Raw genomic sequence first — 26,962 nt, 5'->3', positions numbered from 1 at the left:
CCCATCTTTCTTCTAAGCTTCTCGAACAATGGTTGTTTCAAGGGCTTTGTGAATAGGTCTGCGATTTGTTCATCACTTCGGCAAAAGTTGAGTTCAATAATGCCTTCTTTACACAAATCACGCAAGAAATGAAATCGAACATCGATGTGCTTGCTCCTTCCATGCAACACAGGATTTTTAGACAACTTAATAGTTGACATATTATCACAATATATAACCGTCGTACCTGGTTGCTTCTGATTAAGAATTTCAAGCATTTTTCTTAACCAAATTGCTTGGCATGAGCATGCTGCTGCTGCCACAAATTCTGCTTCTGTAGTTGAGAGTGTTACAATAGGTTGCTTCTTTGAAGACCAGCAAATAGCTCCTGAACTCATCATGAAAATACTTCCTAAAGTACTTTTACGATCGTCTATATCACCTGCATAGTCGCTATCTGTATAGCCAACCATCTTCGGATCATCTCCTTTCTTGTAGAATACCCCCAAATCAAAGGTTCCTCTCACATAACGAAGTATCCTTCTTGCTGCATTGAGATGTTTTTCCGTTGGATGCTCCATGTAACGACTTATCATACTAACCGCATACATGATGTCTGGTCTTGTTGAAGTTAGGTACATCAAACTTCCCACAATTTGTTTGAAGTACCTATTATCAACCTCTCGCCCGTCAATATCCTTGTGCAACTTTAAACCCAATTCTGATGGAGTTCCAACTGTGCGCTCATCCAATTTAAATCTTTCAAGTAATTCTTGAGCATACTTCTTCTGACAGATAAAGTTACCTGCGGGAGTTTGAGTAACTTCTACTCCAAGAAAATATCTCATCAAGCCAAGATCTGTCATTTCAAATTTCTTCATCATGCTCTTCTTAAAAAATTCAAACATTTCTTCATTATTGCCAGTAAATATTAAATCATCAACGTATAAGCAAATAATGATAATGTTACCTCCCTTTTTAGTTTTCACATACAACGTATGTTCATACGGGCATTTAGTGAATCCCATCTTTTCAAAATGAGAATCAATGCGACTGTACCATGCCCTCGGAGCTTGCTTCAAACCATACAAAGCTTTCTTCAACTTGTATACTTGTTCCTCTTTGCCTTTTTTAACAAAACCTTCTGGTTGCTCCACATATACCTCTTCTTGAAGCTCTCCATGTAAGAAGGCCGATTTCACATCAAGTTGATAAATAGGCCAAGATTTCTGTGCTGCAATAGAAATTATGAGCCTGATAGTGTCTTGACGTGCCACTGGTGCAAATACCTCCTTATAATCAATTCCATACTTTTGCTTGTATCCTTTTGCAACAAGTCGCGCTTTGTACTTATCCACCTCACCGTTTTCATTCAACTTGGTTTTGAAAACCCATTTTACTCCGATTGTTTTCTGTCCTCTAGGAAGATCGGTGAGCTCCCAAGTCTTGTTCTTCTCTATGGATTTGATTTCACTGTCCATAGCTTCCTTCCATTTCTTCTCCTTTACCGCTTCTTCATAGACAATTGGATCACTATCCATAAAGAATGCAAAATAACCGCTATCACTTGATTCATAGTCCATCTCATAATCAATCATCCAATTTGGTCTCTTTCTTGTTCTTGGATTTCTTTGATTATGATCATGATCTTCTTCTACTGGTTCTTCTTGTTGAGCTTGTGATGAGCTCTCTCCATGCTCAAAGTGAGGCTGAATCGGGGCTTCAATTTGTTCTTCTTCAAGATCTACAGGAATCTGCTGATTCACAGTGATCTTTTCTTCCCATGTCCAAGTCTTCGTTTCGTCAAAGACTACATCACGACTAACCACCACCTTCTTTGTCAAAGGATCGTAGAGCTTGTACGCCTTAGAGGTCTCGCTTACTCCAAGGAACACACACTTCAAACTCTTGTCTTCAAGTTTCTTCCTTTTCTCATCAGGAACGTGTGCATATGCTATGCACCCAAAGATTCTAAAGTGGTCTACTGCAGGTTTTCTTCCGCTCCATGCTTCTTGTGGAGTCATATCTCTAACAGAAAAGGTAGGACTCCGGTTGAGAATGTGAACGGACCACACGACAGCTTCTGGCCAGAATTCCTTCGGGACTTCTCCTTTATTTAGTAAACTTCGAACCATGTTGAGAATGGTCCTGTTTTTCCTTTCGGCCACACCATTTTGTTGTGGTGTATATGCTGTTGTTAACTGCCTCCGTATGCCCTTCTCTTCACAAAATTTAGTAAACTCGTTCGAGCAGAACTCTCCACCTCTGTCAGTTCTTAAAGCCTTGATTCTTCTTCCAGTTTCCGTCTTCATAGTAGCACAAAATTTTTTGAAGCAATCAAAGGCTTCTAATTTGGCGTGCAAGAAATAAGTCCATGTTTTTCGACTAAAATCATCGATGAGGGTCATGAAATATTTCTTGTTACCATTTGATGCTGGAGAGATGGGACCATATATGTCCGAATGAATCAACTCCAAAATTGCTTGAGCTCTTCTTGATTTTCCGGATGAAAAAGAGTTTCTTTCATGTTTTGCTACTACACAGCTCTCGCAAATTTCCGTTGGTGGAGTAATATCTGGCAACCCAGTTACCATCTTCTTTGAGGACAACGTCTTTAATCCTTTGAAGTGTAGATGACCATACCTAAAATGCCAAAGCCATGTGGTATCTTCTTTCTTCACCATCAAACTTTTGGCAACGATATTTAACGTCAACGGATATAGACGGTTGGTGGTCATCTTCATCTTAGCAATCGATCCTCTTTTGGAGTCATAAATTTCACATTCATCATTTTGGAATGTGATCACATACCCCTTTTCTTGTAACTGACCGATACTAAGTAAGTTGGCCTTCAGATCAGGAATGTAGAATACATTAGAAATAGACTCTACAAAGCCATTTCTAGTCTTGATATCTACGGTTCCTTTCCCCATCACTTGGAGAGTTGAATTGTTTCCGAGAGAAACCGTAGTATGAAAATTTTCATCTAGAGTTGAGAAGAATTCCTTACAACCTGTCATATGATTGCTGCATCCAGAGTCTACGACCCATACACCTTGATCTGCAACCTTCATAGCATGGAATGACATTAATAATGTTTCTTCTTCTCTTCTCTCCACAAAATTGGATTGATCTCTTTTCTCCTTTTGGAGCCTGGTATAGCATTCATTTTTGTAATGTCCAAGGCGTCCACATCTGTAGCATTCCACCTTAGACTTGTCAAAGTGTCTCTTGCCTTTGTTTTCATAATCATTTCTGACTAGGTCTGCTGACCTGCCAACATCTCCACTTCTTTCTCGACTGCCTCTCCCACGACCTCTGCCTCTTCTTTGCCCTCTACCTCTAGGGCTTGAAGCTTCACCTGGTGTGGATATTTTTAAGGCTGTCATCTCCTCTATTGCACTTGTACGATTGAGCCTCTGCTCATGTACTAACAGGGAGCTTTGGAGTTCATCTATTTGCATCTCTTCGACATTGTTTGCTTCTTCGATAGAACATACAATGTAATCGAACTTTGGAGTTAGTGATCGCAAAATCTTTTCTACGACCGCAACCTCCGTGATTGAACCACCATGCATCCTCATTTTACTTGCAAGACTTATAACCTTGCCAATATAATCATTCACCGTTTCTCCCTTTTGCATTTGGAGAATTTCAAAGTCTCTTCTGACGGCTTGTAGTTGAGCACGTTTTACTTTCGTTGAGCCTTGATACTTCCTCCTCATAGAATCCCAAATTTCCTTGGATGTCTTCTTCTGAAGCATTGTTTCCAAGATAGTCCTATCAATTGACTGAAATAAATAGTTCTTGACCTTCAGGTCCTTCAACTTCGATGCTGCCAACAGTTGCTGTTGACCAGCTGAGAGTACCTCGCCTTCATTTGGCTCTTCATAACCCGTCTCCACCATATCAAAGAACTCCTTTGATCTGAGAAAATTTTCCATCAACATCGCCCAATGATCATAGTGACCATCGAACCTCGGGATGGCGGGCTGAACGTAGCTCTCAACTTGTTTTTCTGCTGCCATTTTTTGCTGCTGCAAGATTGCTCTGATACCAGTTGTTGGTGACAACAGAAAACTGAAGTGAGATTGAGAGGAGGAGTGATTTGAATGATGGGGAGGGAGGTCCTTTTATAGGGAGATTCCCGGAGTTGGTTGAGATTTGTGTGGATGAAATTGAATTCACCTCCTCCTTCTCTTCGGCAGTAACTCATTCAAACTCTATTATTACCTTCAACAAATTTGGGGAAACAGATCTGTGGAACATAAAGTTTCTGGAGTTATTGGATTTTGATCTTCAGAAGGGGATGATTTTTGCCATGGACTCTGGATTCAAGGAGGATTTTCTTGTTCTTGACTGGCTAAGAGCACTTCTTAGAAGACTGGGTTACAGCGGTCCACTTTTCATACTGAAGAAGCCATTTGGATTAACATAGTTTTTCCCTTTTTTGTGCAAATTTTCATGCGAAGAAGCTTAGTTTTCATGAGTTTGGCATACTGAAGAAGCTTAGGTTCCTACAACGAATTTGAGAAAGACCTTCCGCTGAATGGGAGAATTTCTGGTAGGAGCTCAGAAATTACTGCATGGGCAGAGGAGGGAACGAACTTACTTCATTCCAAACAAGAAAAAGTGAAGTAATTCGAGAATTCTTCTTTCTCAAAGGCGATTTTTGTTCTTGGTCGTTACAATGTCGCGATGCTTTCCATTTCCACCACCTGGTTATGAAAAGAAAGCTAGCATACAGGATCTAGACCTAGCCAAAAAGGTTGAGCAAACTTCCCTTCAGATCATACTAAACCATGTCTGTGTAATGAATTGATTGAATTGAAGCTCCCATGAGCTGCTCTTTTCTAGCATGTGCTAATCATAAGATTGAAAGTGACTGTTCTTGCATGTTTTCCTCTGGTAATTGGATGATTGCTGGGTTTGCATTGATTTGCAATTAGTTTCTTACTTAAAAATTTTTATGGGATATGTTCATAAAATCGTTGTGCTTTTTGTTAATCATCTTGTTGTCAATCTGTGGGATGTCTTCTTTTTGTTCCTACTTTTGTTTGTCTTACCAATTACAATCAGAGTTCATCAGAGTAAGACATTAAAGGTTGTTGACATGATATGTAGCCAGTTGCTCGTTTTTGTGTGTGTTCTTATTTTATGCTCATTGATTTATTCTTTTGACAAAAAGGATAAGCATAAAAAGAAGAGGAAAAAGGAGAAGAGGGATCACAAAGAAAAGGGAAAAAGCAGGAATGGAGATAAAAGAGACAGGGAGAAAGACAGAGTTAAAGATAAAGCTAGAACCTTGGACGAGTCAAAACTTTCGGATAAAATCCACTGTCACAAACGACAGTTCCTCGACCAGAAAGATCTTGAAGTCGAGGATAACTGCAGGCTAACCGGGAAGAAACATGCTGGACAGTCAGCTGGTTATAGTGAAGGCGAGTCTAGTTATGGTAGCCACCTGCCTGAAAAATTTAGTGCCTTCAAAATTGTGCCCGAGTTGCCGAGGAGGAGGACCGAGGACGGTAACAGTGGATTTAGGAACCTTTTGGGGGAGAAGTTGTCTGTTTGTCTTCCAGAGAGAGATGGTTGGATGGATAGATCAGTGGCTAAGGTCACTCGGAGTTTCGGTGAAGGGAAGACGAAGGACGAGAATGAGGAAAGTTTTGTGGAAAAACATGGCGATCGAGGAATACAGGAGGAGTCGTCGTCGAAGTTTAGTAGGATGGGGACTGTTCAGCCAATGGTTAAAGATGGGGTGGATTCAGGGAAGAAGTGGAAAGGGAATGGGAGGGATGAAAAAAGCAAGGACAAAGATAAGCAGGATAAAGAAAGAGATAAAAAGAAGAAAAAGAAGGAGAAACTTGAACAAAAGATTGGAAACCTGGAAAAAACAAAAGAACGCTACGACGAAGACGACAATACCAGTGCTGATTCGATAATAACATCACAACTTCTCAGGGATAGACATCGATCTGTTGCGAGTATGCGAAATCTCGTGAAGAGGAAGGACTTTGAAGGCAATGGAATCTTTGGTGAGTTGAATGTTGTTGTGTTAAAATTAGATCCATTGGATCTCTCCTCTTGAAACTGTGCAGGTTAGAAAGAGCAACTGTTCCTCTTGAGATTACTACTAGTCATGAAGATTTGAGATCATTTGTTCATATCGTTCATCGTTCATACCGTTCATATGGTTCATATCGTTCATTTGGTTCATATGGTTCATATCGTTCATATCGTTCATATCGTTCATATCGTTCATATCGTTCATATGGTTCATATCGTTCATATCGTTCATATCGTTCATATCGTTCATATGGTTCATATGGTTCATATCGTTCATATCGTTCATATGGTTCATATCGTTCATATCGTTCATTGCTAGCAATGGTTATTGACATGAAAATTTGTAATTTTTTTTGTTAATCGGGCAGTTTTTTTACCTCACTGTTGATTTTTTGGTTACTTTTTCAACAGCCATGGACCATTTGTCCAGTAACTCTGCAAGGTTCACTTCCTCCTCTGATCATCCTAGAGTTAACCACAAGATGGTAAAATCATGCCAATCTTCTGGACCAGCTGCTTCAAATTGGCAGGTAACAGCCAATACCCATGATCTTAAATCATATAGTAAAGAACACAAGTTGAACAGAATTATTAACAAGTTGATCCAAATTGTCAAAGGTACACTCAAAGCCACCACATCCAGATTTGGAGCATTTAAGCCAGGCGTATTTAGTTCCCAAAATGGAGGACTTGTCAGAGTTTTGTGACCAAGACTGGCTGCTGCATAGCAGCAATGCTTCCAAATTGAAGAAGCTGAAGGCACACGGGTTCGAAATGGAAACGACGCCGCCGTATGTATGGGCTGAGGCAATGCCGATTGACTCGGTTGATATCTGCGCTCTACCTTATGTTGTTCCATATTGATTAAACGTCCAAATTGAAGTGACTAACGTGATTGATAATGCTCCTTGCTCGATATCGACACACAAACTCGCTACGTTTGGCGGGCTGGCTGCTGCATATGCAATGCTTCCAAATTGAAGAAGCTGAAGGCACACGGGTTCGAGATGGAAACGACGCCGCCGTATGTATGGGCAGAGGCAATGCCGATTGACTCAGTTGATATCTGCGCTCTACCGTACGTTGTTCCATATTGATTAAACATCCAAATTGAAGTGACTAACGTGATTGATAATGCTCCATGCTCGATATCGACACACAAACTCGCTATTGGTTTGGCGGGCTGGCTGCTGCATATGCAATGCTTCCAAATTGAAGAAGCTGAAGTCACACGGGTTCAAGATAGAAGCGACGACGCCGTATGTATGGGCTGAGGCAATGCCGATTGACTCGGTTGATATCTGCGCTCTACCGTAATGTTGTTCCATATTGATTAAACATCCAAATTGAAGTGACTAACGTGATTGATAATGCTCCGTGCTCGATATCGACACGCAAACTCGCTACTGGCTTGGCGGGCTGGGATTCAGATGATATTTTCACCAATTAACACTGAACATCCCCAATTCATTTATGTAGCCAAGGAAACTGCAAGCCTATGAGGTTGCTCGGTAGGCAAGATGCATGAGCTTATTATGCAATTCCCTTTCATTTTTAAAGGGAAGGTAGATTTCTAGAACGGAACTCCTTGATAGATTTATGAGACATAGGAGTGTAGAATTTAGTCATAGTTACTTATTTTTCATTATCTCCTACACACCAACATAAGTTGGAAAGCTAAAAATATGTAACCTTCTTCCAACGAGCGTTTTCTTGTTTAGTTTAACGAACATGGAGATGATTCAAATATTGATATACGTAAGTCAAATGTTAAATTAAAAAAGAGTAATATTCAAGTTTCTCTCCCATGAATAACAATAAAAATTAAGTATAAGATTCCAATAATTTTAACGCGAAAAACTTCCATATGAAGATGAGTAAAAAAAAAAAGGGTTACAAAGAGTTATCGAGTCACAATCAAAGACATACAACAATAGATAAAAATAATGGTTTATATCATATTAAACATTTAACATATTTTTCATTTACATCGATGTCTCGTAAAGAAAAAAAACGAGTTTTAAAATGGTTTGATGCAAAGATTTAGTCAAACAAGAGATCTTGCACGGATACGGTGCTCTACTTAACGGGCTTTAATGTTTTATGTAGTCTCGATCATAAAGTATTGTCGATTTAAGCACATGTTAAGTAACTTACCTTTCATGAAAGAAGTAGACTCTCGTATTTATAATGTCTCCTCGATGTCGAGGTTAGAATTCTACAACTTACTCGACATTTCAACTTGTCATCTATCACCAAATTCACGTGTGATTCTTATTTGACATAATTTTTTTTAAACTCCTAACAAAGAAAGTTGTGGAACCAACTGGCGGATTCTGATTCATCAAACAGCTGCAGCTGCTCGATTATTGACCGTGTATAACTCAAAACATAAATATACCATTTATAGACCGATCCTAAATAAGATTCGATTTTTATATTTTAAAGTTAAACGGTTGAGCTATGTTCGATAGATTTATTGATCCCGTGAAATATATGTGAAGTGAGTATTTTTTCTTCTAAGGCTGCAAATAGCCGGTACCGTTCCAGCTGTTTCTTTTTTTTGGGTTACTATTTAATTCTATTGTTATTATCATTGCTACTACAACTATTATCGTTAAATTTAAGTTTAATTGTTTAATAACTTGATAATTTTATATATTTAAATTATATGGTCAACATTGGAAATATATTATGAATAATCATGTAATTTGATAATTCTATTAGGATGTTGAAAATTTTCTGTGGAAAAATAATAATATATACAAAGTTTATCTTGAGAAATGAACTATTTGATTATAAAATTAAAAAATATATATTTAATTTATTAATTTATTAGCATATTGTAAGAGGAAATGGGGAAAATGGTACTTCGACAAAACTAGCAACAAAATTATTGTTATCAAATTGGGCGTATTATTTATAAACTTAAGTTGCTCCAGTATGAATATACTGAAGTCAAACATGGTGGTTTCGATAGTCTAAAATTGCATCAGACCTGTTCATTCATTTGCCGGCGCATTCGAGCTCCCCAGGACATATTTCGACTCGAATCCTTGTTCATGCTTCTTCTCTTCAATTCTGATATCTGAGATTGCCAACAACTCCTCCATCCACTTTTCTCTGGAGCTTCCTGAATCCAAATCAAATTTGGAGATTCTATATGGAGGAAAAAGATTTCTACAGACTCGCTAGAACACAAACAGTAAAGTGAAAACTGAAAGAAAATTATGTGGAAAAAGTTGCATATAAACAGAAGATGTTGAAAAGGTAACGAAATTCCATATTTGGAGTAAGTTATCGAGAAATCATCAGCTTGACCGATCCCATTCAATCTCTGAACTACAGAATAAATCACGATAACGAATGGAAGAACCTTGTTCCAACAGAAACAGTACCACTCTCCACCAATCAGAAAAAAAAAAAAAAAAAAAGAGACAGAGAATCAGGAGGCAGAATAAAACGACGTTTCATTTCCTCACTCAAAAGAATCCAAAATCAAATATACGTTGAGATCAAATACTTCACTCATTTTAATCTCTCCGGAAAACATCTGAGAAATTAAACACGAAATCACCTCGAATGCAAGGGCAAACACAAAATCAATATAGGAGATTTCAAAATCCGCAAACATTCAACCAGATTACCCCTAAATTACCGGAAAACAAATTAAAATCGGTAGACTGAACTAGTACCTGATCGGCGTCGTATAGTCTCAAAGCAGAGAACGTGACCTGAAGACCTCCAACCATATCTCTATCATACAGAGCTCTCCTCCTCGGATCTGACAATGTCTCGTACGCCTCCTGAACACGAATGAACCTTTTCGTATACTCCTCCGCACGGCCGATCGGCGACACGTCCGGATGGTACTTCCGGGCGAGCTGCTTGTACGCGTGCTTGATTTCCGCCAAGGATACGGACTCAGATACACCAAGCAAATCGTAGAAGGAGCCATCGGCAACCTCGGAGGAGACAGTTCCTTCGTTGAACGATGCCTTGGCTCGGATCGAAAGAGACGGCAAGCGCATCAAGTTGCACGGAAGAGTGTTGGGAAAGAAAATACCAGATCGGTGGCCAGTAATTGGTCGCCGGCCAGTAATGCTAGGGCTCGAAGGGATGTAGAAGCGTGAATCGCTCCCTGAGAAGGTAAAATCGGAGCACTGCATTTCTCTGTTTCTCTCCGTCTATCTTCCGTCCTCTGTATTTCTGCTATTTATACTGGACGTCCAAATGAGTCATTTGTACGACATGTAGTTTAAAATAATAAATATACAGTTTATCCTTTTTCTATTTTTCTATTTTTTAATAAATTTTATCCCTATATTCCTTTTTTTTTTAAATAAAATTTTTATTTTATTTTATTGTAGTAAAATGTTAAATTAACTTACGATACACCAAATGTCAGGGGCAATTTGGTAATTTAACTTGTTAAAAACAATTTTTTTAGTTAAAAAAATAGGAATCGATAATTTAATATAACATATCCATTAATTAGTTTAATTATATACGGATCTACAGAAGTGATGACTTTATAACTAAATTATTATAAAAAAAAATCTAGCTTAAATTAAACCACAAAAATATATTTTAAAAAAAATAAAAACATGATAAATATTTTTTTAAAATTGATACTTTAAATTTTAATTTGAGTATAATCACTTGACAAGACATCATTTAAAAAAAACACCATTTAAAAAAAATTAATAGTTTAAATCCGAATTTGAGTACAATCACCTGATAATACACCATTTTTAAAATGATAATTAAAAAAAAAATAGTTTAAATTTTAATTTGTGTACAATCACTTGACAATACACCATTTTCATTTAAAGTGTGATGTCACACATTGGTTGGGGAGGAGAACAAACCACCGTTTATATGGGTGTGGAAACCTTCCCCTAGCAGACGCGTTTTAAAGCCTTAAGGGGAAGCCCGAAAGGGAAAGCCCAAAGAGGACAATATCTACTAGCGGTGGATCTGGATCGTTACAAATGGTATCAGAGCCAGACACCGCACGATGTGCTAGCCTTCTCGCTGTTCCCCAAAGGGGGGTAGACATGAGGCGGTGTGCCAGTAAGGACGTTGGGCCCAGGAGGGTGGATTGCAATGTCCCACATTCGTTGAAGAGGAGAACAAACTAGCAGACGCATTTTAAAGGCTTGAGGGAAAGTCCAAATAGGACAATATCTGCTAGGTTTTTACATAAAGGCTGATGAACCTAATAATTTTATATTATAATTTCAATAAAAAAAATACACTCGTTAGTGGATTGCAATGTTCCACATTGATTGAAGAGGAGAACAAACTAGCAGACGCGTTTTAAAGCCTTGAGGGAAAGCTCAAATAGGACAATATCTGCTGGGTTTTTACATAAAGGCTGATGAACCTAATAATTTTATATTATAATTTCAATAAAAAAATACACTTGTTAAATATTCGACTTTTTTTTATAATAAATATATACTTTAATCAGTTAAGTTATACTCAGAATTAAGTATATAAATATATACTTTTTTTAATTTAAAGATGTCTCTAAACTCTTCCAAAAGTTAAAAGGTATTTTTTAAACAAAATATTAATAATTTCTTTAGTTGGTATATTTTCTTCTTTTTAATCTCAATTTTATATTTCACTCTCTATTATATATATATTATTTTGATCAAATTATTTGAAAAAATGAAAATATGAATTCAAAAGAGTGTAGAGAGATGGTCGAGCAAAAAAAACAAACAGGCATAAGTAGCTAAAAGAAGCAACTGATCGTCTTAAGCAACAAGAGAAAGCAAGACCAACTACGATCGAGGACGAGAAAGCAAGAGTAGCATGCATACGTGAAAGGGACAAACCTCACTTTGAGCACTGACAAATGAAGGGGAACCAGAATCAAGAACTTCATTCTTGTTACACTAACTTGTGCGAATAGAATATCTACTGCAAAGGAGTTGGTAAGAGATCGATTTAGGCAACTACTTGATGCCTACCTAGTTGGTCTGTCAAATCGATGGACTGATACAACATATCAATCAAACTTGGCAAGTTTGTCTTGCTTGCCATCGTCTGGCTGCGAGTTTCTTACGAGTCAGAAAGACCCTCATCGCCACATGATCAGAAATCGCAACGGACTCAACATTCTCAAGTAGTACAAGTGCTGGCTGCTCAAATAGAGGGTTGCATCCCTGATTTCCCGGGGACTTTGACTCTCTCTGATGCACGTGAGGCACGAAAAAAACCACCGAAGAAGAAGATTTAGAAGATGTTAATCCAATAGGCGCCTACTAAAATAAATGAGAGTGACATAATTCGTGCTCGTGGAATGTAACATGCTGTAGTATTGATATTTATGGAATATTTACAGATAAGTCAACCAAACAAGACATAAAAAACTCGTAGTTTTATGAACTAATAACTTGATGGATAAGATTTGTCCATTTTTTACTAATTCAATCCTTTGTCTTACGGATTTGTAGGTTGTATGTCTCTATTATTAAAATGGTCTATATTTATTGATAATTAAAACAAATGATGCGGTTTAAATAGTTTTAATACAAATAAAAAAAATAATATATAGTTTAAACAATATTATTAAAAAAAAACTTAGACTCCAAACTTTGCGTGAACGAAATAAAATGCAATTAAAAATCCCCTCATATATAAGTTTATAAATATCCGTTTTCTTAAAAAATAAATATAAATATATATATATATATATATAATGACGTCCCTGTTTGTTTTCTAAAACAAAATACTAAATAGACATAAAATTTAAAAGGTAAAAATGTTAATAATATTTTTAATCTGTCATTATCATTAATTTATCATCTAATGACTTTAAGCCAAAAAAAACATATATTGATTAGATTTCTATTAAATAATTCATATAAAATATTTTTCGATACGGGCTAAGATTTCTATGCAAATTTTAAATAATAGAAACAATATGCATGCTGAAATTTAGTTAAATATTTTATTTGCCCAATAAAAATTACGCTTTTATTTTTTCTAATGATACACGTGTCAAATTTTGGTTGGTTCTAATGGCCCAACAAGCAAAAGTCACCATATCTTTTATATTTAAAAAAGAGGCCGTTCTTCTTGGGATTTAGCTGAAGTGTAGCTTCAACACGGGATTGAATTACAAGCTTCCAATTCTTGCTTCTAAAAAGGGACGTAGACCAAGACAAGAGAGTGTCCGTTCCAGATCTCTACGTAACTCAGAGAATACGACGGTTTGGAGCCATGATGGCCACGTTTGGGGCGCGCTCCCCCTAGCTCAAGCAAGAAGTGTCGATGCTAGTTTTGTCACATCTGAGTAGGGAAGTCACTTGCCATTTTGTGGCTTTCCCGGTGGTTTGAAGTGTCCTGACCTCAAAGTGTTTATACTCGGGGATGAGTGGAAAGACAGTATCAAATCATTGGAGAGTTCTAGCAAGTGAACGACTATGGTAATACAGACAGGGCGTAACCGAGGGAGGATATCAGTTGGGTCTTAATAACGAATATAGTCATAATTTTTAGTTTCCAAAAGCTGGATTAATTTTAAAAGTATTTATTCATAATTAAGAATAAATAAAGTATATTAACATTTTAGATAATAAACTATTTTGAATTAGAAGAAATTTGTTTTTATTTTGTAAATTAACGAATATAAAAGATTAGAAAGCAGAGAGGAGAAAAATCCGGGGTTCAAAGGAGCCGCTTGCCCTCCACGTTCCCTCCATTCAATCGCGCGCCCCTATCTCAACGCCGTCGCTGAAATAGGTACGTTTTCCTTCGACATTCTTCATAGATAGTGCGCCGTTGGTTTACTCTTCGTCCGACTTCCACCAGATCTAGGGCTCCTTCTCTTTGCCGATCGGTTAACTGACTGGTTCCTGGGAGATTAGGGGATTGCTCACTCTGTTGTTCTTTAATTTTCCCGGCAAGTACAAGGATTAATCTTCGATTTTATGTTTTTTGTTCGACCTAACAACTATCAGGACAGTATTGGCGAAACTTAGTCTTCTCTGTAAACGAGCGGGTTATTTCCTGTTGGGATTGGGTGTTTGAACGTCAATACCCTGCCATTGAGATTTTATATACTTCTTGACCTGTTTGGGTTCAGTTGTTTTGTTGTATTTGAGTGCCGTGGCGTAAATTTTGATGCTGTGGAAGCGTTGGTGGGTTGATTTGATTTAGGTTTTTTTTTGGATTGAAGGTTTGATATTTGCAAACCTGATAATCGGGGAGAGTTCGGTTCGATGGCTGATCGTAACTTGGTGGTCGCGAAACCAATCTGGATGAAGCAGGCTGAAGAGGCGAAACTGAAGAGCGAGGCTGAAAAAGATGCAGCGGCCAAAGCTGCTTTCGAAGCTACTTTTAAAGGCGTAGATAAGAATCCTGCAAGAGAAGCAGCATCTTCAGATAGTGATTTTGAAGATGCTGAGGACTTGGAACACAAACCCATTGGGCCTGTAGACCCTGCTAGATGCACAGCAGCTGGAGCAGGCATAGCTGGGGGCACAGCATGTGTGCCAGCTTCCTTTACTGTGGTAACTAAAGATGTCGACGGGAGGAAAGTTCCCCATGGCGGTGCACAGATTAAAGTAAAGGTGTTACCTGGGGTAGGTGTTGGTGGAACCGAGCAAGATGGCATTGTGAAGGATATGAATGATGGTACATATACGATCACATATGTGGTGCCAAAAAGAGGAAATTATATGGTTAATATTGAGTGCAACGGAAGATCAATCATGGGTAGTCCATTCCCAGTGTTCTTTAGTGCAGGTACTCTATGATTATGTAATGTTCATGCGTTCTTATTGTATCTATCAGGTACATATTATGTCCAAAGAGGAAAAAAAAAATCTATGAAGTATATACAATATCCTGAGTCCCAAATGCTTCATGCGTTACTTAGAATTAATTAGGATATTTTGATGATATGAAATTCTTGTGTTATTATTTTTCATGCATCGGAATTAATGAGTTGGAGAAGAAGGATAGTGAATGTGAATGCCAAATAGAGGGAAAAAGAAATCGTTTTTCACTCTGTTAGTTGGAATGGGCTGCCTGGATGAACCGGGTGGCAAGTGTGGCAGCGCTTTTCCCTTCTTTTCATATGATTTGTGTGTTTGTTCTTGAGATTTTTTAATATAAAAGTGAAATAAGGATGAAGCTTGAGCGAAGGGGAAATGGAAAAATGATACGGATACTGATTAGACATTGATAATTTGTTTCCTTGGTCATCCTTAATTGCTTTGTCTTTCCTCATATCTTACTGGATCATCAGTTTCTTTCATTTAGTAATGCAACGCTATCTGATGACCGAACCATTTGTTGTCACCAACCAGGGACAAGTGCTGGTGGACTCCTGGGTTTAGCTCCTGCATCGTCATTTCCAAATTTGGTTAATCAAAATATGCCCAACATGCCTAATTACTCAGGGTCTGTTTCGGGGGCATTTCCTGGGTTGATGGGAATGATTCCAGGCATTGTAGCTGGTGCTTCTGGTGGTGCTATCTTGCCTGGAATTGGAGCCTCTCTTGGCGAAGTATGTCGAGAATACCTTAATGGTCAATGTGCAAAAACAGATTGTAAGTTAAATCATCCACCTCACAATTTGCTCATGACTGCAATAGCTGCGACAACCAGCATGGGAACTGTCAGTCAAGTTCCTATGGCACCTTCTGCTGCTGCTATGGCAGCTGCTCAGGCTATTGTTGCTGCTCAAGCCCTTCAAGCCCATGCTGCTCAAGTGCAAGCTCAACAAGCTCAGTCTGCAAAAGACTCTTCTGGTATTCTCAGTTTTTGCGATAATTCAATGCTTACTCTTTTATTTGTGTGACTGTTCCCCTCAAATGCACCTTACTGTGTGATCAAGTGCATTGGTTTGTGTTTTGGCTCTCTTATGTACTGTTGTTTAACTTGTAGACTGCATAATCTATATATACTTTTTCCTAATGAGCTTCTGGTTATTTATGGATATTTCTCTGGCAAGGTTCATCCGACAAATCTGGGAAGGCTGCTGATGCTCTGAAGAGAACGCTGCAAGTTAGCAATCTTAGCCCACTTCTCACCGTGGAACAGCTGAAGCAACTTTTTAGTTTTTGTGGAACTGTTGTTGAGTGTACCATTACTGATTCAAAACATTTTGCTTACATAGAATACTCAAAGCCTGAAGAAGCTACTGCTGCTTTGGCATTGAACAATATGGATGTTGGAGGTCGGCCTTTAAATGTAGAGATGGCGAAGTCACTTCCACAGAAACCAGCTGCAGCGAACCCTTCACTTGCTTCTTCTTCTCTGCCGATGATGATGCAGCAAGCTGTAGCCATGCAACAAATGCAATTCCAGCAGGCTTTGTTGATGCAGCAAACTATGACAGCTCAGCAGGCTGCTAATCGTGCAGCAACTATGAAGTCCGCAACAGAGTTGGCAGCAGCTAGAGCCGCAGAAATAAGCAAAAAACTTAAAGTTGATGGAATTGTGACTGAAGAAACTGAGACAAAAGAAAAATCAAGGTATGATATACTGGAACAACTAATCCTGCACCATCTGCTATAAGTAAAATAACTAATTCCCTGCCTCTAGTTATAAAATTAAATAGGAAAAAGGACCTCTGGGTTCTTGCGTAAATTTGACATACTTGAATTTGCAAGCAATGAGCATTGATGGCTTAGGTAACTCGATCCTTTATTAAACAACATTAACCCCATTATTCTGTTTCTCTATATTTTTGCCTTGGTAGGAAGTAATGGCTCATGAACTTGTATGCCTTTCTTTAGTGTTGTGTGTCATGTGTATACGGTCCAGGTTTTATATACTTCAAATTGAGTTCATTCCATCTTAATAAGCATAGTTTTGATTTCCCCCTTCCCTTTGCAGGTCACCTTCCTTGTCCAGGGAGAGATCAAAATCAAAATCAAAATCACCTATCAAGTACCGTAGCAGGCGGAGATCTCCAACTTATTCACCTCCATATCGTCACTCTAGAGATCATAGATCTAGATCACCAGTGAGATCTCGTCATTATTCTAGGTATGAAGATCATAGGAGGACTTATAGAGAAGTGAGAGATGCTAGTGAAAGATCTAGAAGGCGAGATCTAGATAGATCAAGAAGTCGTCGTTCACCCGTCTCAAGGAAAAATAGAAGTAGAAGCATAAGTCCTCGCAGAAGAAAATCATATAGAGAAGATTCCAATTCTCCCAATCACCAGCGGGAACGTTCACCACAAAGAGGTAGGAAATCAGATCGTTCTGATTTAAGATCACCTAGTCGCCATCATGGGAAAAGCAGATCATCCCCAAGAAAGGATGATGTTGACACACTAAAACATAGAAGACGGTCAAGGTCTAAATCTCTTGAGACTAAACATCATTCTGATGAAAAAATTAATGATACGCGACATGGAAAATCAAAAACTCGGGATAGAAGGCGGTCAAGATCTGCTTCACTCGAAGACAAGCATAGCAAAAAAAGATCATCACCTAGAAGCATGGACAAGAACATTTCTAAACATAGAAGGCGGTCTAGATCAAACTCTAGGGAGGATGTAGATGATACTTCATCAAAATATCATGGTAGAAGGCGATCTCGGTCAAGTTCTTCAGAAAGTAAACATCTCCTTGATAGTAATAAGGTGGATAGCACTAGAGATGAAAAACTAAAACATCGTAGCAGAAGGAGATCCAGGTCAAAATCTGTGGATGGTAGGCACCACAGGAAGGAGAAATCAGATAGAAGCAGAGATAAAAAGTTGAGGCATCATGATAGAACGCCATCTAGATCTGTATCTCCTGAGGCTAGGCATCAAAGAGGGACCAGGCTGTCTCCTACCAGTTCTGACGAAAATAAATCAAAACGTAGAAGGAGATCACTCTCTCCTGAAGATAAGCCTCATGTTCGTGTTACTGATATAGATAATGGATGCATAGCTGAACATTCAAAGCATCACGAAAGACAGCGGTCTTGGTCAATGTCAGGAGAAAATGGAGAAAGTAATTTATCTCCAAGTACAGAGGTAAATGAATTTAAACATGGAGAGCAGTCAACAATAGAACATGTTGGAGGTAAGGACAATTAATTGGTTGAAGATATCAAAATATTGATGAACAATTAAAGAGTCATAAGCATATAAACATTGATGGATATGGATTGATATTTTCAGGGCATGAAGCTAGTCTCTCAAAGTTTATAGACGATATGCCAGGAGATGATCAGGATAGAAAGGGGTTAAATTCCCAATATTCTAATGTTGAGGATCGAAGCAAAATGGAAACAATTGACGATGAGCAAAGTTGATTTAGCTGGTAAGATCAGCAAATGCGATTCTTTTGGGTTTCCCTTTTTCTGATTGCAATTATGTTGACACAAATAGGTTCTTGGTTGTTAACACAGGAAGTTAGAGTTTAATGGAGGTTGTAATATTTCACGTTCTCCTTGGCTGATGATGCTGACCGTAGATGCTCGATGTCACCTTTATACAGTTGCAATTTCTGGTGAATGACGTTGAGGAGACTAAGTTACTTTTAAAATTTGATATGGAAATGCTTTACTGTGACTCGTGAGAATAGCTGACTATTTCGGACTTGAGTACCTTGATAACCAGGGTCAAATTTCATGCTCAGCTATTTCAGCCTGGCTTGTTGACGTATTCAAGGGCATCATTGCTTCATTTGAGGAAGAGGCTACATGATTGAAGATTTGTTCCATTTCTTTGGGTTCTCAGATTTTCAGTTTTCATCCATGTCTCTTGTCTTTGATTATCTTTTGCAGGTTAGCAGAGTCTCTTTCGGTTGATGTTGGTATTGCTGTCCTTTTGTCTACGAGACAAGACACCCAGTATCTGTAGCCAGCTTCTTTTACTACTTGATGTATGTTTAACTATGACCTTCCTTTACGTGGTGAATTTTCGATAGCACTGTCTATTTGAACAAGGATTGCTGCATTAGGAATTGAAGTATGTTGGTATTGCCACTTTTATTTTTTATTTTTTCTTTTCTTGTATTAGTTTCTTTGTGGGTTCTTAAAGGGTAACCGTAGTTGGGAGTAAAGAGTCGATCTCATTATGAGTTTCGAGTTTATATTTCCTAGGGCTCCTCCAATACACAATCAATATAATACCTCCTGTTTTAGGTTAGGGTTTATAGTGCTCACACTAGAAGTTCTTTTCATGTGTGGCCGATGCATGGGTTTCATTTTAATACTCATTTGAATGGGCATTGGACCTGTTCTATCCAATACACATGCAGGTTATTCGGTGTGAAAGTCATTCGAAGTTTGTCGGGGTTGATTTTCTCTTGTTTGCACGAAGGTATGCTTTTGCAGTGGGAAGTTATTAGCAGCAAGCTTCCATTTATAAGCCCTGGATATCATTTACACGATGATTAGTATACTTTGGAACTTCATATACTTTTTTTTACGCCGTACAATTTTGCTGTGGTGCTGTTATCTTCTTCCCTCATATCTCTTCTTTCTTCTTTTTTTCCTTTTTTTTTCCTCTCTTTCCCTTTCCTCTTTTCCTCCAATCCCCAAATTTTATTTTCGTTAGGCAAAGCTACTGTTAAAGGTCGGTTGAAACCAGATGTTGCTGGGATAAATTGCATCAAAATTTCATCCTTCTGGGTATGATCAGAATTGGCTGACTCACTTGGAAGCGTTTTTATTCGTGGTGAGTTGCAAATATATATATGGCAGGTAATGTTGTCTGTAACTGCTTGGTTGAAGATAATTATAGGGAAATCTATAGGTTTGGATTCTCTAATATATATATAAGGAGCTAGAAAGTGCATGTTGGACAATGAGTCTATGATGATGATACTCGATGCATGTGCCTACAGGTTTTCTTTTCTTTGAATGATAAACTTCTTTTTGTAGCACATAATGTCTGAGTTCTTGTTTCCTATTAGCATAATAGTAATAATGTCTTTGAGTTTGAAAGGATACCATCTCGATTGATGAAATTGAGTGTGGATTGTTTGTGGGGGTAACAGATGTGATACGTCAAGTATGACCCGGAGAAGAACGTTCTTTGTTTGAATTTGAGTTTGAGATGGTAATTTATGTGATTGCTGGTTTGGTTGGGTCAAAACTTAATTGTTTAGTCTTTTTCTCTGGTGTTTGTTCTCTTCTCCTCTTTCCTTTTCGAATAATTTCTTGGTAGGATAGGCTGCCAAACTACGGTATGAGAGCTGCAGCCTTTGATTTTGAACTCGGGTTCCGACTTGGATGAGGTGGATGACGATGCCTTGCTTCGTGCTCGGTCTATTGTTTCTGAAGGAACCGAGCACCAAATTTATAGTGTTGAACCTCAGCTTGAAATCCTCAATGCTATAATCTGGTTATAGGATATAAGATAAGCATCTTTTGCATCTACTTTGGCTTTGATTAAATTCCAAAACCTTGCTTTAATTGTACATACAGTTTCTTATGCTTCTGTTGCCAATATTTGTGTCATTAAGACTTAATGGCAAATCTAACAAACAACTTTTTATTTATTTTTTATTTTTTTATTTTTAAAGAACTCTGAATAACCCCGAGATATTATTGGCCGTTTTTTTTTTTTTTTTTTTTTTTGTCTAAATTATAGAAAATAATTATGAGTTGTATATTTTGTTTAAAAAATACATTTAAAGCTTCACATTAATACTCTTAAATTAAAAAAAAAAAAAAAAAAGAGTTTTAAATTACTCTTTGATAGTTGTTTACGGAAATCTTTTTTTATCAAAATTTTAAATAAATTTATATAGTTTGGAAACTTGCATCTATCTCCCCACATTATTAAAATTATATATATATATATATATAAAAATCTAATATTTGTTTATAAATATTTTAGTTTAACAAAATTTGGAATGGTTTTAAAAAGTTTTTAAGTGAGTTTCCAAAGAATCAAAACGGCCGGTTTTCACATTAATGAAATTTTTTGTTGAATTTCTGTAAAATGCTTATTTGGACGAGGGCCTTCCCAAAACACTATAAGCTAAACTCGTGTTGACGAATAACCAATCTACCATGAATAGAGAAAGTAAGTAATGTTGCTAAACCCGTGTTGACGAATAACCAACCTGCAATGAATAGAGAAGGTAGAGTAATGCTGCTAAACCCGTGCTGAATAACCAACCTGCAATGAATAGAGAAGGTATAGTAATGCTATGAATGACCAAGTATTTGGTGATAACATCACGTGTGCTCCCAGAAATGCCAGTGTGAGAGTTTTTTTAATTCAACAATTGTCGATGTTGATGATTGAATCATCCACATTTAAGACCGTAATTTGTGTCTTATCATTAAGCTCAGAATAACATTAACATTAGGATTGAAGTTAATTTTAATTTTTAACACATGAGATTAAAATTTAAAATCTTTTTTATGTTGTAGGTTCAAGTTTGAAATTCCCGCTGAAAGTATTTAGCGGAAATGAGGAGAATGAATGGAAGAAACGAAACGACGTCGTCCTTTTCAGCTTTGTGGTATTAAATAGCACAGAAAGCAAGCAAGAAACGCGGGATTGGGAGGCGAAAGTTTACTATTGTGGCCAATCGTAGTTCGTTTTTGTGAAATTAAAAAATAAATAATAAAAAAAATTAAAAACAAAACAAAAAAGAAACAAATGTAACGGATTCACCATTTGCCATTTCGCGCCTCCAATACCCCCATTCCTTCCTTCTCTCCCTCTCTCCCGCCCTCTCCTCTCCTCTCCTCTCCTTTCCGATCCAATTCGTTCCTTCCTCGATCTCCAGCTTCCAAATCCATCAACAATTTGATGTTATGAAGGTTAGATGTCCTTGATTTTTTTTTTTTAAATCTGCAATTGGATTCGCGCGAACTTTTTCGGCCTCTAATCATAATGCATTCGTCGTTTGCTTTCTCTCTAATGACATTTCGTTATGTTCGATCCGCAGGAACTAAACGTATCGTCTATTTTGGCATCGGAAGATTATCTCTGAATCTTTCTCTTCCGTTTGTATAAGCAATGGGATTATCTTCCGATAATATCCACGGCCTCATTCTCGCTGTCTCTTCGAGTATCTTCATCGGTAGTAGCTTCATTATCAAGAAGAAAGGTCTCATGAAAGCCGGTGCTTCTGGAACCAGAGCAGGTTTGGTTGATTCTAGCATTTTCAATCTCCACAGTTTCGATTTAATGGTTTAATGTCATGTTCACACAAAAGTAGAAGCGATTTTGTTCATGATTTGACAGCGATTTGTGTGTTGTTAGTTAGGACCGATATTTTGATAATGTCTAGAATTCTTCTATTTTATTGAACATGTTTTCGCGTCATCAGGTTCTGGAGGATATTCGTATTTGCACGAGCCTATGTGGTGGGCTGGGATGATAAGTAGTAAGTTCTTCTTCAATTATTTGGTTGCTTACGATGATTTTATCCAATTCAAACCTCGATTACTACAGCTTGCAGCCATTCTCAAGAAAATATTATCGCACTTGCACTCATTTGTGTTTGATAAGCATTATCACACTTGCACTCTCTTTTTTCCTGCTGATTCATCTCTTGAGGTGGTTCATTTTCCAATTCCAAGTAGATAAGATTTAGGAAGTCGAAGCATCCTTATATATATATATAAGGATGTGCATGAGTAGAGCCTAAGTCCAAGCCGAAGCATGCTTGTAATTAATTACCAAAAGAGAGGACAAACACATGTTCTTTGACCAACTTGTTCCAGCTGTAATAGGTTTCATTCACCTGTTCATAAACACATGGTAATCATTCATAGCATTTTTTCCAGAGCTTTCTAATCGCCGATGGTTTAAATTATCAATATAAGGCTTCTTGAGTTGCTTACTGTTGAAAAGAGCGATTTGGAGTTGGATAACTGCAACAGCCTTTTGCAGATCACAGTAAGAGCAGATTCATTAATAAACAGAATGGATATAATTCTCTCGGTTCTGTTTCTTAGTTACCAAAACATAGAGGCAGATGCACGTATCAGATTGCTTCTGATTTTTTTTTTTACAATTTTTTTTTTGATTTTTTTTTTGATTTTTTTTTTTTTCTAACAATCAGTTTATTTCATTTTGTGTAGTGATTATTGGAGAGGTTGCTAATTTCGCTGCTTATGCTTATGCTCCTGCAATTCTTGTAACTCCTTTGGGAGCTTTAAGTATAATATTCAGGTACTTCTAATACATACTAAAATTCTATCATTCAAATATCGATCTATATATCATAAATCGGAGAGTTTTGACTTTGGTACTAAAGATTAGTCGATATTTCTGACATCTTTTATATATACCAGCATAACGTAAAAAGTATGCTCGATTGATCCTAATATGAATATGAATGCTCTTGACGATATCTAAAATTAAGTTCGAAAGTAGAAAAACAACTTAATCATTCATTTACATACTTTATTGACTTACAGAAATATATGTCGATATCGATATCAATATTTTACTGATTATAGGCATCGATATATCTGTAAAATCGAAATTTGGATAGCGTTATTAATGTGTGGTGATTGGAATACATTGATGGGAATGGTATGCATGGCTGGAGTTGAGTAATTTAATGAAGCGACACCGTTCTGCAGTGCAGTACTAGCCCATTTCATTTTGGAGGAGAGGCTACACATCTTCGGCATGCTCGGGTGTGTTCTGTGTGTGGTGGGATCTACAACTATTGTTTTGCATGCTCCTCAGGAGAGAAACATTGATTCTGTCAAGGACGTTTGGATGCTTGCTACGGAGCCAGGTTTGTCATTTGCTTTTCACCGTATTATATTTTATTTTAAAAAATCACTCATGAAAGTATTTTTCATCTGGAATATAAAATATATAACTAAGTTTTACACAAAAAAAAAAAAAAAAAAAAAAAAAAAAGCCAGCCAGCTTTGAAAGATTTTCAATTTTCAATTCTATGCATTCATTCAATTTAAATAAATTCGTGCAATGCCTATTTTTGTTGAAATTAATAAAATTTGAAAAAATAGTAAAAATTGCCATGTATTTTTTAGTTTACCACCTATTTATGGTAAAAATTTATTGATAAGAACTATTTTCTCCCTTTTATATGGTCTAAATAATATAAAATATTCCAAATGGATATAATTTAATTCGACTTTGGAATAATGTTTTAAATTTTTTACCTTTACCTCAATATTTTAAGTAATATATTTGGAATATTTTTTTTACAATTAATTTGGTTTTAATTTTGTCTCTAGGATTTTGAAGAAAATGGAAGGTAAAATTAATTGAAACTTTTAAAAGAAGAGCGTATTGTATGGTATAATTAATTTGATTTAAGCACAAAATATTTTAAATGTTTTACTTTACCTCAGTATTTTAATTTGTTTTAAAATAACCCTTTAACAGCAACTTCCATTGTAGTACCTCCAAAAAATTAAGAGTGAGGTAAAATAAAACTTTCAGTTAAACTACAATATTTTTACCATTAGTTTCAGTTAAAAGAGTGAGGTAAAATTGAAATTGTTCAAATAGAGAAAACTGAAACCGAATTGTGAAGAAGGGCGTATTGTATGGTATAACTAATTTGATTTAAGCACAATATGTTTAGTGTTTTAGATAATTAACACAACACATTGGTTGTTACCAGGTTTTCTAGTATACTCGGTGATAGTTTTGGTTCTAGTTGCTGTTCTGATTGTTCGATATGTGCCAAAATATGGGCAGACCCACATGGTTGTTTATGTTGGAATTTGTTCTTTAATGGGTTCTCTTACGGTTGGTTCACCATCTCACTAAGCTTCATTTTATACTTGTTTATCATTTTCAGTACTTTCTCCCTGTCTTCTTCAATTAGTTTGGAATTTAATTTGTAGGTTATGAGCGTTAAAGCAGTAGGAATTGCACTTAAACTGACATTCTCCGGGATGAATCAGTTTAAATACTTTGAGACGTGGTTTTTTACCACCGTTGTGATAGGAGGTAGCATTTTGCAGGTGAACTACTTAAACAAGGTAAATACTTGTTTTGTTTCATTATTGATTTATTCCCCTCCTGTTTTTATTGATCTTTTTAAAAAATAGTTTAAGAGCACTGTAAGATTTTAATTGAAAGAGGTTTTTTTTTAAAAAAATTAGAGAAAAGTATAAATTTTTTAAAATAACTCGTTGATAATTTTACAAAAAGTACACAAATTTTGAAAAATATTTTTAATGAAAAACACTTTTTTATTCAAAATCTTAGAAAGCATTTCTGTTGGTATTTCATAAAGAAAATACTTTTTTTTTATTTCAAAAAATAATTAAATGCTTGAACGAAAAGTACTTTATGTTTTTTTTCCTTTCAGTTTTTAGAACCTTTTAGACTACTTTTCGTTCTTCTTTATTTCTTTAATATAAAAAAAAAAAAAAAAAACACTACCAGTTTAAGAAAGGTTAAAAATGAAATAGAGAAACTTTTAGTAATTCAAAAATAAGTCAAACTAAGTGACAAACATTTAGTTTGAATCACTCATTATAGAATGATAATGTAAATTAAGAGACGATAATTAAAAAGAACGCTTGGTTATACTATAAAAAATGAGTATAAAGGTCTCAAGATAGATAATGAATTTTAAATTACTTTTGAAAAAAAATCATTTTTAAGTGAAAGTGAGTACAGCAGTAAGTATTTTTAGGAAGCTTAAAATTTGAAAAATAACTCTCGATTATTTGATAAAAAACTATACAAAATTTGAAAAACATTTACAATTTGATTCAAAATCTTAGAAAGCATTTCTGTTAGTATGTATATTTATATTGTGTTTGTATGTAATAAAATGAAGACATTAAATATTCTGATGATAGTGGAATACCATTGATATTCATTCTGCAGGCTCTGGACACCTTTAACACTGCTGTAGTCTCTCCGGTTTACTATGTGATGTTCACATCACTCACCATTCTTGCCAGTATGATTATGTTTAAGGTAATTTATACCCATTTATTCTTCCCCTAAAATCTGATGCCTATGTGTGTCGTCTTTAAAACTGTTTTATTTCCTCAAATTATATAATATATATAATAAAATGCAATGCAAAACTTGGTGAAAAGTCATGTTTAGAAATGGTTTTTAAAAAAGTTAAAATCAATTTTTTTACTTTCAAGATCCATGCAGATTCAAAATCAATTTTAATTACATAAAAATCACATTAAAAGTATAAATTAAAAGAATATTCTGAAGTGATTTTGAATGACAAGAAATTTTAACAATTTCAAAATTACTTCCAAACATCCTTGAAACCATATGCTTAAACTATTCTTTTTATACCCCTAGATGAGCTTTGTTTGTGTTTTGTGTCAAAGTTTTATGTTGGTCCGGTCAAGTCTTTAGATATGGTACATACTGGATGAGTTTTGTTTAGGTTATTCTTGAATTTTTAATTATTTAAAAATCCGAGTTATTTGGGCCATTGAGTACTATGAGCAAATATTTGTAGCACCAAGATATGTTATAGGTTGTTTTTCCTAATTTAATTTCCCTTTCTTTGTGCTGTGGTTGTATTATTACCTACAGGAATGGGATTCACAAAGTGCATCACAAATAGCTACCGAACTATGTGGTTTTGTTACCATTCTTTCGGGAACTTTTCTGCTGCATAAAACCAGGGATATGGGTAATACGTCCTCCTCCGAAGTCTCAGCTGTTGCTAGGTCGCCGAAACAACGACATAATACCAACAACACAAATTCTGACTAACACACAGCAGCCATTGTAAACAAAAGTTAAAAGCAGCAGAGCATCACAGGCCCAATCTTTTCCCACCATCCATCCATAAACCCCACCCCCCCCCCCCCCCCCCCCCCCCCCCCCCCCCCCACAAGTATGTCTTTGTTTAGAATTGCAAGTTCTCTCTCTCAGAGCTCATCATCCAAGAATATCATTGGTAGGGGGCAATTTTTTGGATGGAAGATTCTTGTTATTTTATTGCACCAAGCCAAACCAAGTGGCAGGCACACTAGCAAATGG

General features: G+C 36.5%; 4 protein-coding genes across 15 annotated transcripts; 3 read left to right on the top strand and 1 right to left on the bottom strand.

Moving 5' to 3' along the window:
* Nucleotides 1–4,224: 4,224 nt before the first annotated feature.
* LOC111791503 (uncharacterized) lies at nt 4,225–7,750 on the top strand. Its single transcript, XM_023672877.2, has 4 exons — nt 4,225–4,747; nt 5,168–6,017; nt 6,460–6,578; nt 6,667–7,750. The coding sequence occupies exons 1-4, from the start codon at nt 4,670–4,672 to the stop codon at nt 6,910–6,912; spliced, it is 1,293 nt and encodes a 430-aa protein (XP_023528645.2). The 5' UTR covers nt 4,225–4,669; the 3' UTR covers nt 6,913–7,750.
* Nucleotides 7,751–8,930: 1,180 nt separating this feature from the next.
* Nucleotides 8,931–10,260, bottom strand: LOC111789906 (chaperone protein dnaJ 20, chloroplastic). Of its 2 annotated transcripts, none has more exons than XM_087122083.1 (2): nt 9,744–10,260; nt 8,931–9,171 (listed from the first exon to the last, which is right to left on the bottom strand). In XM_087122083.1, exons 1-2 carry the CDS (start codon nt 10,215–10,217, stop codon nt 9,124–9,126), a joined length of 522 nt encoding a protein of 173 aa, XP_086978209.1. In that variant the 5' UTR covers nt 10,218–10,260; the 3' UTR covers nt 8,931–9,123. The 2 variants fall into 2 exon arrangements, with proteins under 2 accessions (XP_086978209.1, XP_023526392.2); XM_023670624.2 differs by having other exon boundaries at nt 8,931–9,181; nt 9,744–10,259.
* A 3,407-nt stretch (nt 10,261–13,667) lies between these two features.
* Nucleotides 13,668–20,528, top strand: LOC111789864 (uncharacterized). Of its 10 annotated transcripts, none has more exons than XR_002814393.2 (9): nt 13,668–13,809; nt 13,879–14,814; nt 15,381–15,824; nt 16,028–16,550; nt 16,915–18,101; nt 18,200–18,341; nt 18,430–18,905; nt 19,284–19,345; nt 19,583–20,528. XR_002814393.2 is itself a non-coding variant. In XM_023670576.2 (6 exons), the coding sequence occupies exons 1-5, from the start codon at nt 14,289–14,291 to the stop codon at nt 18,331–18,333; spliced, it is 2,814 nt and encodes a 937-aa protein (XP_023526344.2). In that variant the 5' UTR covers nt 13,716–14,288; the 3' UTR covers nt 18,334–18,341; nt 18,430–19,021. The 10 variants fall into 10 exon arrangements, 1 of the variants encoding a protein (XP_023526344.2); XR_002814394.2 differs by having other exon boundaries at nt 13,684–13,809; nt 14,246–14,814; XR_002814396.2 differs by having other exon boundaries at nt 13,702–13,809; nt 14,028–14,814.
* An 889-nt stretch (nt 20,529–21,417) lies between these two features.
* On the top strand, nt 21,418–26,784 carry LOC111791099 (putative magnesium transporter NIPA2). Of its 2 annotated transcripts, XM_023672302.2 has the most exons (9): nt 21,418–21,807; nt 21,936–22,133; nt 22,320–22,376; nt 23,077–23,167; nt 23,584–23,744; nt 24,606–24,733; nt 24,832–24,969; nt 25,829–25,921; nt 26,510–26,784. In XM_023672302.2, exons 2-9 carry the CDS (start codon nt 22,007–22,009, stop codon nt 26,690–26,692), a joined length of 978 nt encoding a protein of 325 aa, XP_023528070.1. In that variant the 5' UTR covers nt 21,418–21,807; nt 21,936–22,006; the 3' UTR covers nt 26,693–26,784. The 2 variants fall into 2 exon arrangements, with proteins under 2 accessions (XP_023528070.1, XP_086978406.1); XM_087122280.1 differs by lacking the exons at nt 21,418–21,807; nt 21,936–22,133; nt 22,320–22,376 and adding an exon at nt 22,800–22,891.
* Nucleotides 26,785–26,962: the final 178 nt, after the last annotated feature.

The sequence above is a fragment of the Cucurbita pepo genome, chromosome 3, assembly GCF_057944985.1.
Source record: "Cucurbita pepo subsp. pepo isolate OVF chromosome 3, ASM5794498v1, whole genome shotgun sequence".
In the NCBI taxonomy this organism is placed as follows: domain Eukaryota; kingdom Viridiplantae; phylum Streptophyta; class Magnoliopsida; order Cucurbitales; family Cucurbitaceae; genus Cucurbita; species Cucurbita pepo.
The sequence above is the reverse complement of the archived record's forward strand: the minus strand, read 5'-3'. Positions and strand labels throughout refer to the sequence as shown.

Coding starts and splice junctions, on each gene's coding strand:
- LOC111791503 (XM_023672877.2), top strand. CDS start 4,670: ATGTCGCGATGCTTTCCATTTCCACCACCTGGTTATGAAAAGAAAGCT. Junction 6,018..6,459: donor TGAAGGCAATGGAATCTTTG/GTGAGTTGAATG, acceptor CTTTTTCAACAG/CCATGGACCATTTGTCCAGT. Junction 6,579..6,666: donor CAGCTGCTTCAAATTGGCAG/GTAACAGCCAAT, acceptor AAATTGTCAAAG/GTACACTCAAAGCCACCACA.
- LOC111789906 (XM_023670624.2), bottom strand. CDS start 10,217: ATGCAGTGCTCCGATTTTACCTTCTCAGGGAGCGATTCACGCTTCTAC. Junction 9,182..9,743: donor GACTATACGACGCCGATCAG/GTACTAGTTCAG, acceptor ATTTGGATTCAG/GAAGCTCCAGAGAAAAGTGG.
- LOC111789864 (XM_023670576.2), top strand. CDS start 14,289: ATGGCTGATCGTAACTTGGTGGTCGCGAAACCAATCTGGATGAAGCAG. Junction 14,815..15,380: donor CCCAGTGTTCTTTAGTGCAG/GTACTCTATGAT, acceptor GTCACCAACCAG/GGACAAGTGCTGGTGGACTC. Junction 18,102..18,199: donor AACAATAGAACATGTTGGAG/GTAAGGACAATT, acceptor TGATATTTTCAG/GGCATGAAGCTAGTCTCTCA.
- LOC111791099 (XM_023672302.2), top strand. CDS start 22,007: ATGGGATTATCTTCCGATAATATCCACGGCCTCATTCTCGCTGTCTCT. Junction 22,377..23,076: donor GTGGGCTGGGATGATAAGTA/GTAAGTTCTTCT, acceptor CATTTTGTGTAG/TGATTATTGGAGAGGTTGCT. Junction 25,922..26,509: donor CCAGTATGATTATGTTTAAG/GTAATTTATACC, acceptor TATTACCTACAG/GAATGGGATTCACAAAGTGC.